General features: G+C 40.0%; 1 protein-coding gene across 1 annotated transcript in view; it reads left to right on the top strand.

Moving 5' to 3' along the window:
- The window catches only part of LOC107570585 (arf-GAP with Rho-GAP domain, ANK repeat and PH domain-containing protein 2-like), a 44,668-nt gene that overhangs the window by 15,044 nt on the left and 17,366 nt on the right, over positions 1-12,258 (top strand). The window contains exons 7-10 of the mRNA XM_016256816.1: positions 2,886-3,006; positions 6,237-6,415; positions 7,230-7,248; positions 8,145-8,323. Coding sequence (XP_016112302.1) covers positions 2,886-3,006; positions 6,237-6,415; positions 7,230-7,248; positions 8,145-8,323 — 498 coding nt within the window. The remainder of the gene's footprint in view (positions 1-2,885; positions 3,007-6,236; positions 6,416-7,229; positions 7,249-8,144; positions 8,324-12,258) is intronic.

Below are 12,258 nucleotides of genomic sequence, written 5' to 3'. Positions count from 1 at the left end.
TGTTTTCTACTTGGATAACTGAATTTCAGCAGCCATTGCTCCAATATTCAGTATGACTATTAAGAAATTAAAAATTAAATTATATATTTTTTTTCAGCAAGGACAAAATAAATGGATCAAAAATGACAGCAGACTTATAATGATATGCTGTTCCTTTAAACTTTTTATTGATCAAAGAATCCTGGATCAAGGTTTCCATAAAAATATTAAGCAGCAAAAATGTTTTTTTAGCATTAATGGCCATAAGAACCAGCATTAATAACTGACCACCAATAATAATTGATAACTGAGAATCAAATCGGTGTATTAGAAGGATATCTCAAGGATCACGTGACAAGACAGGAGTAATGGCTGGAGTATTGGAGTGTAATACATTTTATTTTTTTAAATATATTGAAATAGAAAACCGCTTTCAAGACTTCTTGCAAAAACATTAAGAAAATCTTAATTATTTCAGACTTTGATGGTAGTGTATGGCAGCAGATCTTCTAGAATACTACATTCAGCTGTGTGCTTTTGGCTAGTGTAGGATGTTCCAAAAAATGCAAATGCATCATTTTGATCTTCATCAGTTTACTGCATGCAGTACATTTACAAGTCATTTTCCACACTCAAGTGCATTAGCGGCCCTCGGCCAGGTGGTGTCCCCATGGCTCCACTGCAGAACTAACTCACTGCTGGTAAAAACAAAAGCTAATGGCATTTCTGGGTCTCTCTGAGTGAATGCAGACTTCATCAGTCAGTCCCTTAAACTTTGTAGCACATTTGGATGTATGTGGTTATGAACATCAAGCCTATGTAGAACAACTGCTGTGAGAGTGACACATCGTCACAGATTTGCGCAAACCATACAAATAAATCCTGCTATACATTTATTTTTGTGTAGCATACATCTTTGTTATATGTGTGATTGTATAAGTACTTAAACCATCTCTAAACTCTTAATGGATGTGCTTGCGTTTGCACATGTACTCTATAAGCCCCCTTCATCATTCCGACCCTGCAAATTGTAATTATAATGAATAATTAACGCCAGCTTAGAGAGCACCTCATTATTTCCACTTAGCTTCCTATAAACATGCACACCTCTTCACTTTTATCCCTTTCCTCTCTTCCACTGCTGTCCAGATTTTAGACAGAGGAAGTCTCATTAATATGCCGGCTAGTTCGGCGGTGGGAAGGATGCAAAATAAGAGAGAGTGAGCAAGGAGTGAAATCCCGGAGAGAGGTGATGGCTGCCCCTACCATAATTAGGGTTAGCTGCAGCCATCATTGTTAACATGCTGCCTTAATTTGATGAGATGACGCTCTCTCTGACCCCACTTTCTCTCTCTTTCTCGTTTGCAATCTTATGCTCCATCTGCTTTGTGAGCTTCTCTTCCTTGATCCCTTGGTTCTTCACTCATTCTCTCTCTATCAAGCAATCACCAAGCTATCATATTCCTCTCTCTTTCTCATTGTCTCTGCTTTCTCACTTTCTCTACCTCATCCGCTCTCTTACTGTCTATCTTTGGCATTACCTCTTCCATTTGCGCCAGCTGAGAAGGGGGTCCCTCACTAAATCTTCTCTTCTATTTCTGTATGGACGAGTTCTAGAAATAGTGCAAGGTCATCATAATAATTAACAGCCAACTGAAATGGACAAATTAATCTTTCTTTCCCCCCCTCTTTCCCTTGCATTTCCCCCGTCTATGTCACTCACTCTAGCTCTATTCCTAAACCCAATGAACTACATCACTTCCTACTGTCTACATAGGCAGCTCTATATCCTAAGTGAAATTTATGAAACCTCATAAGCGAGTATTTTGGAATGACCTACACAGACGTAACTTGTGTGTTATACAAATAGCACTCTATAAGACCTTACAAACCCCTAACTTGGTGTACCTTGCATTTATCACTTTGCAGTACATTTTGGAATTGGCTTCTTTGCAAAGCAATGTATGCAGCGCTACCTTAATATTCGACCAAAACAGGATTGCAGAACAGGATTAAAATGTCTTTCAAAACAGGCTTGTCACCTATGTTGCCTAAAATGTTACCAGTGTAGGCAGCACACTAGGTTTTGGAACAGAGCTCCTGTCTCCCTTTCCTCCTCTTTCTTCATGTTCTGTTCTCCACAGTATTTGCCCTTTTCTATCCATCACATTCTGCTATTTCAGAGCGGCTGGAGTGCTGTGTATGAATTCTGTAGACTAAAGGAGGTCTCTCAGAGCTCTATTGCTGCTTTGGAGGCTTATGTTGGTTTGAAGCACACAGAGAAACCAAACACTCCTTTCTCTAAACAACTAGCTCTGTTTCCCTCATCTCTTCAAAACATCAGACTATAAATACTGGAGTGCCGAGCCTGTTAGCTGCGGACTGGTATTAGGAATCAGGCCTGCTTGAGTGTGTGAGTGTGTGCTTGACTCAATCCCTCTTTTCTTCAATATGTTTGTATGCTATCATATATATATATCCAAAACGGGTGTTTTGTTATCTATTTTTTTGGTTTGTTTTGTGTTTTTGTTTGCTTTTCGTTTAGTTTTCTTTTGTTTTGTTTAGTTTGCTTTTTATTTGGTTGTTTTATGTTTTTGTTTGCGTTTTGTTTCATTTTGTTTTGTGTTATTTGTTAGGTTTTTGTTTGAAGCAGTGCATCTAAAATGGGTGTTTTTTTTTGGTTTTGTGTTTTGTATAGTTTGCTTTTATTTGGTTTTGTTTTGTGTTTTTTTCTTTTTTCTTTTTTCTCTCTTGTTTTAGTAAGTCTTTAGAAAGAAAGAAGTTTCTGAGATGATGAGAGACATAAATTCAGTCAAATGTGTCCAAATTTGTGACTGGTAAATTGTAACCTGTCCATAATCACTTTGCGCTATGAATATTTTTTCTGTCTCCCTCATTCCTTGCAGGAGATGTACTCGAAGGGCCTGATACCTGTTTCAGCAGTTAAACAAGTTTGCGCTCTGGGTGAGAATAAGTTTGAGGTGGTCACCTCTGTAAGAACCTTTGTGTTTCGGGCAGAGAAAGAAGGTAAGCCTCTTTGCTTTTCTGTCTATCTCACATTTCGATCCCCCCTCTGCTAATCTCTTTTAAACCAATTCACTCTCACTCTTGATCTTTTATCATCTTTTCACTCATATTTTTATCACCTTACCATCTCTGCTATAAGATAAGATTTTCTGAGTAGATCTTTCACTGCACAACAAATCAGAGACAGAGTAAAAGAGAGATGAAAACTAAAGCCAACCAGACTCAAGGAGATCACAATATTATGACAGAACTGAAACAACCGAGACGATAATGATGATGATTGCTTTAGATTTAATATGTACAGTAAACACCCTGTTGGTGCATATAGTTGCCACACCATTGCCTGTGCATTTTATGGGATATTTTTCTTAATACTCATTACTAAGCTGCAATGAAGCCTGATTTAAAGACCGTGAAAAGGCCTGATTATGGTTTTAATAGAGAGACTCCATGGTGTTTAAGGAGTAGCCTGGTACTTTAGCTGCAATTCAGGATCAATTTAAAACTGTCAGCATTTAGTGGCTCTGAGGATAGTTCTAGTCGTGATTAATTGACAGTGTTACTTTAATATTACAGCTAGTTCATCAGTAAAAGCATTTTAGCATGATTTTGTGCTAATTATAGTTGAAAATGTATATATTTTTTGAAAAAAAAAATATTATAAAGTACTATAGTACTTCTATAGGTGGTACCTTAGCAGTGTCACGCTGTGTATCTGTATACCTAAGTATGCCATGTTATTTGTCATTATTTGTAAATTAAGCAAAAAATTAAGACCGGTGAGATTATTTTGCTTTTTCAGACACCTTGCAGTAAAAGAAACCGTGGTAGGGTGATGAGTTCACCATGAGCCAATCAGTTACCATGTTATTGACATGGCCTGTGCTTTCCCCGCTGCAATTACTGTGGTAAATCTGAGGTTGATAGCACTGCTATGTACCATAGTGTCTCAGAATATCAGCAAATAATGGCCTCCTCAGTACCTATTTTATCCCCAGTTCTTGTGTAATGACCTCTGACCCATGGTAAGTGAATTACTCTGAGGGAAGTCAGTTTAGGCATGCATTTAACAGTATTTTCCACTATCTAAAAAAAATGAGAGACAGAGAGAGCACTGGTCCGATCAGCTCATGCATCTTTTAACAGCTTTATAGCAGTCTGAAAGAGTCATCAATCTTAAAATAAACACAATAGAGGAGGAGAGAGAGAATGAGTGAGTGAAAGAGCTGGAAGTGGGTGGTCATGGGATGAGCACAAAAGATAAGAATGAGAATTAGTGTTAGAGATCGAGCACACTGGGACTCATTTATATGCGTGTGTGTGTGAGCAAACATTCATGGCTGTGTACTCTTTCTGGGGCAGTCCTCAGCTGTGCAGGTCTCTTCCTTCAGATAGAGTGTGATATTTTGAGAATAACAATGTTTTCATGGATAAAGGGGAAAAATATATTTTGCAGCCACCAATTTTTGACGTTTGGGACTTTGCAAAGTGCAGTTTGTAACCGTCTGTAAGGGTGTGTTGAAGCCATGGTCACTTACAGTGATAACTAGGCCTGTCAAAGTAAATTAAAATAGTTTAACACTGTTCCTTTTTTTCAAGAAAGCCAATATAATCTGCTATCTTTGCTCATGGTGATTCGTGGGTGTTCAGTTCTGCTGTCAGGTTGCTTTGAATCAGTCACCTGAAAATAAATGTGATTTTTACACTACTGTTCAAACGTATGAAGTCAGTAAGATTTTTTTTTTTTTTTTTTTAGTTTTTGAAGAATTCTTGCTCACCAAGGCAACATTTATTGATAAAAAATACAGGAATATTGTGAAATTTTGTTACAATTAAAAATGACTTGATGGAAACCATGATACATTTTGTTTTTCAGGATTGTTTGATGAATGGAAAGTTGAAAATAAAAGGATTTATTTGAAATTGAAATAGTTTGTAACATTACAAATATCTTTAGTGTTACTTTTGATCAATTTAATGCATCCTTGCAGAATAAAAGTATTAATTTCTTACTGATCCCAAACTATAATGCTTATAAAAATGGGATCATTCTAACCAGCCAAACATTTGACCTTGGTAGCTGATATTAATCAATAAATAATAGAGAAAATGTTCTTAATGGATTTAATCATATTTATAAACCCAGTTGGAATGTTTAATGAAGTAAAGTTATTTACACTTTTTTGTGGTGTTATTTAATTATCACCTACAAGTGAATCTTGCGGGGAGCAGTCTTGCAAAACAGCTTTACACATGTCCATAAAGTGTGAGCAAAGTTGTTATATTATCTCATTATTTCAGGTTTTTTATTTCAGTCTTTGCATTTCTTGGGCAGTGTGAGGAATACAGAATGAGATGTGTGAGTGAAACCATTGTGCCGTTGCCAAAATCTACCTCTTTCAGGTGTCTTTAGTTTATACATATATGCAGAGATCCTACATTTTTACATATTCTGCTCGTTCCTTAAAAATGAACACAATGAATTAACAAATAATTATGATAATATGATTAATCACAATTAAAAATGTAGTCAATTGACAACACCAAAGCATTAACAAAAAATTGAGTTAATAGAATAAGTGGAATTGGATAGATATGGCTACACAAACTAAACTTAAGGTGTCAAATGTGGTTACATATCTGATGCACCAACACCTACGTTGCACCTGAAAACTTTTGCTGACAAGCACAATTTGAGTTTTGTTCAAAAGACACTGTATGCAAAAACACTCACCTTTAATGAAATTAGATCTCACTCTCTCTCTGTCTCTTTCTCTTACCCCCCTTCTCTCACTCTCTAGATGTGGCAGGTTCTGCAGACCTGCAGAGGATAAGAGTATCCAGCTGTTAATGTTTTTTGGCTAGTGTGTGTGCTCGCAATGAATTTGTGCAAGCCCCTGTAGCCCTATTTAAACACAGCACAAGAGAACCCTCTCAGGCTTCCTTCCCCCATCTCATGCGCACACACAAACGTAGTTGCAGACACAATGCAATGAGACACAGGGGCTTTTGCGTACCTGCTTTGTTTGCAGATTTGAAAGTTTATAAAGTATAACAATAATATTAGACACTTTTTCCTTCCCTTTTATTCTTATGGCATGGCGTCTCTCCACACACGCGCACGCATACCTGCGCATTCGCTAACGTACATCAAACAGACTACAGCATTCTTCCACAGGCATGCATACTTCTTTTTCTTACCTCTCTCCGTCTTCTGTCTTCCCTCTAAGGAGAGCGTCAGGATTGGCTAGAGGTTCTCCAGTCTGCTTTGAGCTCCCAGTCCTCCATTTCCCATCAGCCTCGCAAAAATAACACAAACAAGAGTGGCTACGTCGAGCTGCGTGGCCTTAAAGGAAGAGTCTACCTCAGCCTCATGAGAACCAGCTTCAGACTCTGTAAAACAGACCAGGTAGATCTATATCTCTTTTTTTCTTCTTTTAGACACATGTTGGTCTAGATTCATACTGCTGCTGCCAGCATGAGTTCAAAATGAATTCAGATCTCTTGTCTGTCTCTCTGTAAACTCTATTACTTTATTACTCTGTAAATGAATTACTTAGATTTTTTCTATTTCTTCCTTTGTTTTTGTATATATAATTGTCCATCCATCCATCCATCCATGTCTGTCTACCTTCAAGTTTCATGTATCTTTCTGTCTGTCTGTCTACCTTCAAACTTCACTGTGCTAAAGCAGGGCACACACTACAAGATAATCAGGCCTACTTTGGGCCGAATTCTCCCCTTTTGACAATCTTAGGTAAAGTCCCAATTTTCTTGATAGTTCTGTGTGTTAAGAGTGATTGAATCTGCTCGGAAGCACATTGGAGTCACACCGATCTCAAATCATAAATATCCAGCATGTTGAATATTTACGTGATCAATTTAATGCATCCTTGCAGAATAAAAGTATTAATTTCTTACTGATCCCAAACTATAATGCTTATAAAAATGGGATCATTCTAACCAGCCAAACATTTGACCTTGGTAGCTGATATTAATCAATAAATAATAGAGAAAATGTTCTTAATGGATTTAATCATATTTATAAACCCAGTTGGAATGTTTAATGAAGTAAAGTTATTTACACTTTTTTGTGGTGTTATTTAATTATCACCTACAAGTGAATCTTGCGGGCAGCAGTCTTGCAAAACAGCTTTACACATGTCCATAAAGTGTGGGCAAAGTTGTTATATTATCTCATTATTTCAGGTTTTTTATTTCAGTCTTTGCATTTCTTGGGCAGTGTGAGGAATACAGAATGAGATGTGTGAGTGAAACCATTGTGCCGTTGCCAAAATCTACCTCTTTCAGGTGTCTTTAGTTTATACATATATGCAGAGATCCTACATTTTTACATATTCTGCTCGTTCCTTAAAAATGAACACAATGAATTAACAAATAATTATGATAATATGATTAATCACAATTAAAAATGTAGTCAATTGACAACACCAAAGCATTAACAAAAAATTGAGTTAATAGAATAAGTGGAATTGGATAGATATGGCTACACAAACTAAACTTAAGGTGTCAAATGTGGTTACATATCTGATGCACCAACACCTACGTTGCACCTGAAAACTTTTGCTGACAAGCACAATTTGAGTTTTGTTCAAAAGACACTGTATGCAAAAACACTCACCTTTAATGAAATTAGATCTCACTCTCTCTCTGTCTCTTTCTCTTACCCCCCTTCTCTCACTCTCTAGATGTGGCAGGTTCTGCAGACCTGCAGAGGATAAGAGTATCCAGCTGTTAATGTTTTTTGGCTAGTGTGTGTGCTCGCAATGAATTTGTGCAAGCCCCTGTAGCCCTATTTAAACACAGCACAAGAGAACCCTCTCAGGCTTCCTTCCCCCATCTCATGCGCACACACAAACGTAGTTGCAGACACAATGCAATGAGACACAGGGGCTTTTGCGTACCTGCTTTGTTTGCAGATTTGAAAGTTTATAAAGTATAACAATAATATTAGACACTTTTTCCTTCCCTTTTATTCTTATGGCATGGCGTCTCTCCACACACGCGCACGCATACCTGCGCATTCGCTAACGTACATCAAACAGACTACAGCATTCTTCCACAGGCATGCATACTTCTTTTTCTTACCTCTCTCCGTCTTCTGTCTTCCCTCTAAGGAGAGCGTCAGGATTGGCTAGAGGTTCTCCAGTCTGCTTTGAGCTCCCAGTCCTCCATTTCCCATCAGCCTCGCAAAAATAACACAAACAAGAGTGGCTACGTCGAGCTGCGTGGCCTTAAAGGAAGAGTCTACCTCAGCCTCATGAGAACCAGCTTCAGACTCTGTAAAACAGACCAGGTAGATCTATATCTCTTTTTTTCTTCTTTTAGACACATGTTGGTCTAGATTCATACTGCTGCTGCCAGCATGAGTTCAAAATGAATTCAGATCTCTTGTCTGTCTCTCTGTAAACTCTATTACTTTATTACTCTGTAAATGAATTACTTAGATTTTTTCTATTTCTTCCTTTGTTTTTGTATATATAATTGTCCATCCATCCATCCATCCATGTCTGTCTACCTTCAAGTTTCATGTATCTTTCTGTCTGTCTGTCTACCTTCAAACTTCACTGTGCTAAAGCAGGGCACACACTACAAGATAATCAGGCCTACTTTGGGCCGAATTCTCCCCTTTTGACAATCTTAGGTAAAGTCCCAATTTTCTTGATAGTTCTGCAGATTATCTTATAAGATTTTTCTGTGGTGTGGGGTGTGTTAAGAGTGATTGAATCTGCTCGGAAGCACATTGGAGTCACACCGATCTCAAATCATAAATATCCAGCATGTTGAATATTTACGTTCAGTAATCCTGTGTGGGGTATCCCGAGGACAAACGCAGACTCACACTGTAGACTGTCATGTGGAACAAAACAAGTCCCAATTTGAAAGCGAGCTGACAGAAGACAGAAGCATTACTCACCTCCAGATTTTTTGTCGTTATGTGTGTGGTCACATTGTGAAAATCTGATAAGATTTTAAAAATCTTTTATTGTGAGCCTTAAGCCATTGCTTTGACCAGTCTGTATGTCTGTCTATCCTCATGTGGAACAAAACAAGTCCCAATTTGAAAGCGAGCTGACAGAAGACAGAAGCATTACTCACCTCCAGATTTTTTGTCGTTATGTGTGTGGTCACATTGTGAAAATCTGATAAGATTTTAAAAATCTTTTATTGTGAGCCTTAAGCCATTGCTTTGACCAGTCTGTATGTCTGTCTATCCTTCGATCTTGTGTCTGTCTGTCTCTCTGTACACTCTATTTATATCTGTTTAAACTTTATTACTCTGTTGAATTACTTACATTTTTTCTTATTCCTCCTTTGTTTTTGTGGAGATAATTAGGCACTGTTTTCTCAAGGTAGTGAAATAACTGAAACTTTTACACTTCGTGTTTAAAAGTCTGTTTTGTGCTCCCTCCTATGTGAATGAGCCCATATGCTGAGAGTGTAGTTATTATAATGCACACACAAGCCCTGACATTTTGCGTGCATATGTATGTGATCTATGCCCAATTGGTCTCAGTTTTAAATGAGATTAAGCTGAGAATGTTATTCTGTATGAATAGGCGGCACACACGCTCCCACACACTTTATCATCTCTGTTTGTCTTTCATTATTTTCCTTATTAGCACAAGCAAACATCTTTGTCTTCATTCTGCAAGGAAATAGTTTTTCGTCAGCCGATTTAGCATGTGGGAGAGAGAAAGAGAGCAGTGAAAATGGAAATTGATTGTATTGTGTTTGCATTAAATCCTCTCTGTGGCAATCACTCCGACAAGTGGTGAGAGAAACGGGAGGGAATGGAGGAAAAGAGAGTATGGGGAAAGAAAATGAATGAGGGAAAGAGGGAGTGAAAGAGGAACTGGGCAGAGAGAAAAGAATGGAGGGATAACGGGGGAGGTGAAGATGGCAGTGGCTGTTGAGGGATGAAGAAAACACAAAAGAGCATAAAGATGGAGAGAGAGGAAAAAGGTGTGGTGGTGGGTAGCTTAGTTCATGTTCAGTGAAGTGGAGTATTTAATTTAACAAGATGAACGAGCTGCCCAGGATGCTGGTTTTTCCCTCCTTTCCATCTTGGAGAGGATGTAGTGTGCTGCCCTTCTCTCCTCAGGTCAGGTCATGATGTTTTCCCAAGGTAATGTAAGTCAACCTAACAGGCAAGCCCAAGTCACGTGACACCGCAACAGTTTAGTGCTACATTGATTTTTTGAGTTCCTTACTTAACCCTTTGGTGCTCTTCGGTCACTTTTGACCGAAACATTTTCTGTTTTTAATTTTTTTAAATCACCGTGGAATGGTACAAAACTTGGTGACTTTTATGGCATTTGGAATGTGAACACACAAAAAATTGAGGGCATGATTCGAGCAGACTAAGTGGTCGTAAAAAAATTGTCACACTTGTGGTCTTCGGTCAAAAATGACTGACCATAGGAAATTAATGGGAAATCGACAAAAACACAACAATTCTGTCAATCTACAAATCTGACACAATGCAGAAATAAAGTACACAGCAATGACAGGGTGAAACTCTAAAGCATAAAGAGTGCAGAACCAACACATCCACTCACACACACACGCGTACACACACACACACCTATGAACTCGTGTGACTGTAACACAGCAAATATGTAAAAAATTGGACAGCAAGGAAGGGGTTACTGTAACGTGGCTGACGAGACGTGAGACGTGCGGATCCATGTGCAAGCTTTATTCACAGGCGTGGTCAGAAACAGGCATGGGTCAGACAATGTAAAACAGGTATATGGTGGACAAGACACAAGAATAATCCTAGGGCTAGCGAAGGTCAACGAACGGCGAACAGAATCAAAAAAGGGCGAGACTAAAGGGATATATCCAGGAAACTAGGCAAGGATCAGAAACCCGAGAAAACAGACAAGGCAAGACTAGGCTAAGGCAGGGTAAACTAACGAGGGCTCTGTAGTGTAGCTATCAAATGATAAGCGCTAAACAATACTCGGCGGCAGGAAGGGATCAGAGTGAGTGTTAAATAGTGAGTGAGTGATATGAAACAGCTGTGTGCAATCAGTGCTGTGTGCAATCAATAAAAAACAGCTGTGTGCAATCAGTGCTGTATGCAATCAGTGCAATGAATGATGGGATATGTAGATGATATGCAACAGTGTGTAGTGCGAGAGTCAATGAAAATGTAAAGGGTGACCTCTGCTGGCTAGCAGACGGACGTTCATGGACTGGATACCTAACAGAGCTCCCCCCCCAAGAGCAGCTTCCAGACGCTCCAAAACACTTTACGATTCCGGAGGGCGGTGGAGTAGAGGCAGAACAGGGGGAGGGATGGAGGACCAGGTCCACCTGGAAGTGGAGAGACAGGGAACGGAGGCAGAACTAGCGGAGTAGAGAGCCAGGGCGGAGCCAGCAGTACAGGTGGAGCAGAGAACCACCAGAGCCAGACAGCAGACCACCACGGCGGGGCAGAAGACCACCACGGCGGAGCAGAGGAGCACCACGGCGGAGCAGAAGACCACCAGAGCCAGACAGTAGACCACCACGGCGGGGTAGAGAACCACCATGGCGGAGCGGAAGGAACAGGGAACCCTCCCGGTGAACCACACCGATCAGGAGACCATGGTGGAGACTGTAACAATGAGAAAGCCAGAGACAGACAACACAGACCGAACATTGGGGTTGATAGATAAGACTGAGCATTCAGGGGCAGCCTCCCTGGCTGGGTCGGGACAGGACAAAAGTTCACAAACGACCTCCTTGGCCGAAACAAAGCAAGCAAAGAATTGACAAACAGCCTCCATAGCCATGACAGGACAGGATGAGAATTCCCCGACAGCCTCCATAGCCGTGACAGGACGAGCAGGGAGTTCGCAAATGGCCTCTATAGCCGTGACAGGACGAGCAGGGAGTTCGCAAACGGCCTCTATAGCCGCGACAGGACGAGCGGGGAGTTCGCAAACTGTCTCTATAGCCGCGACAGGACGAGCAGGGAGTTCGCAAACGGCCTCTATGGCCGTGACAGGACAGGCAGAGAGTTTGCAGGCAGCCTCCTTGGCTGGAACAGGACAGACAGAGAGTTCATAGGCAGCCTCCTTGGCCGGAACAGAACATGCAGAGAGTTCATAGGCGGCCTCCTTGGCCGGAACAGAACAGGCAGAGAGTTCATAGACGGCCTCTTTGGCCGGAACAGGACAGGCAGAGAGTTCATAGATGGCCTCCTTGGCCGGAACAGAACAGGCAGAGAGTTCATAG

Source organism: Sinocyclocheilus grahami, unplaced genomic scaffold (genome assembly GCF_001515645.1).
Source record: "Sinocyclocheilus grahami isolate Dianchi unplaced genomic scaffold, SAMN03320097.WGS_v1.1 scaffold1481.1, whole genome shotgun sequence".
Taxonomy (NCBI): Eukaryota; Metazoa; Chordata; class Actinopteri; order Cypriniformes; family Cyprinidae; genus Sinocyclocheilus; species Sinocyclocheilus grahami.
This window is presented reverse-complemented; position numbering and strand designations above follow the sequence as displayed.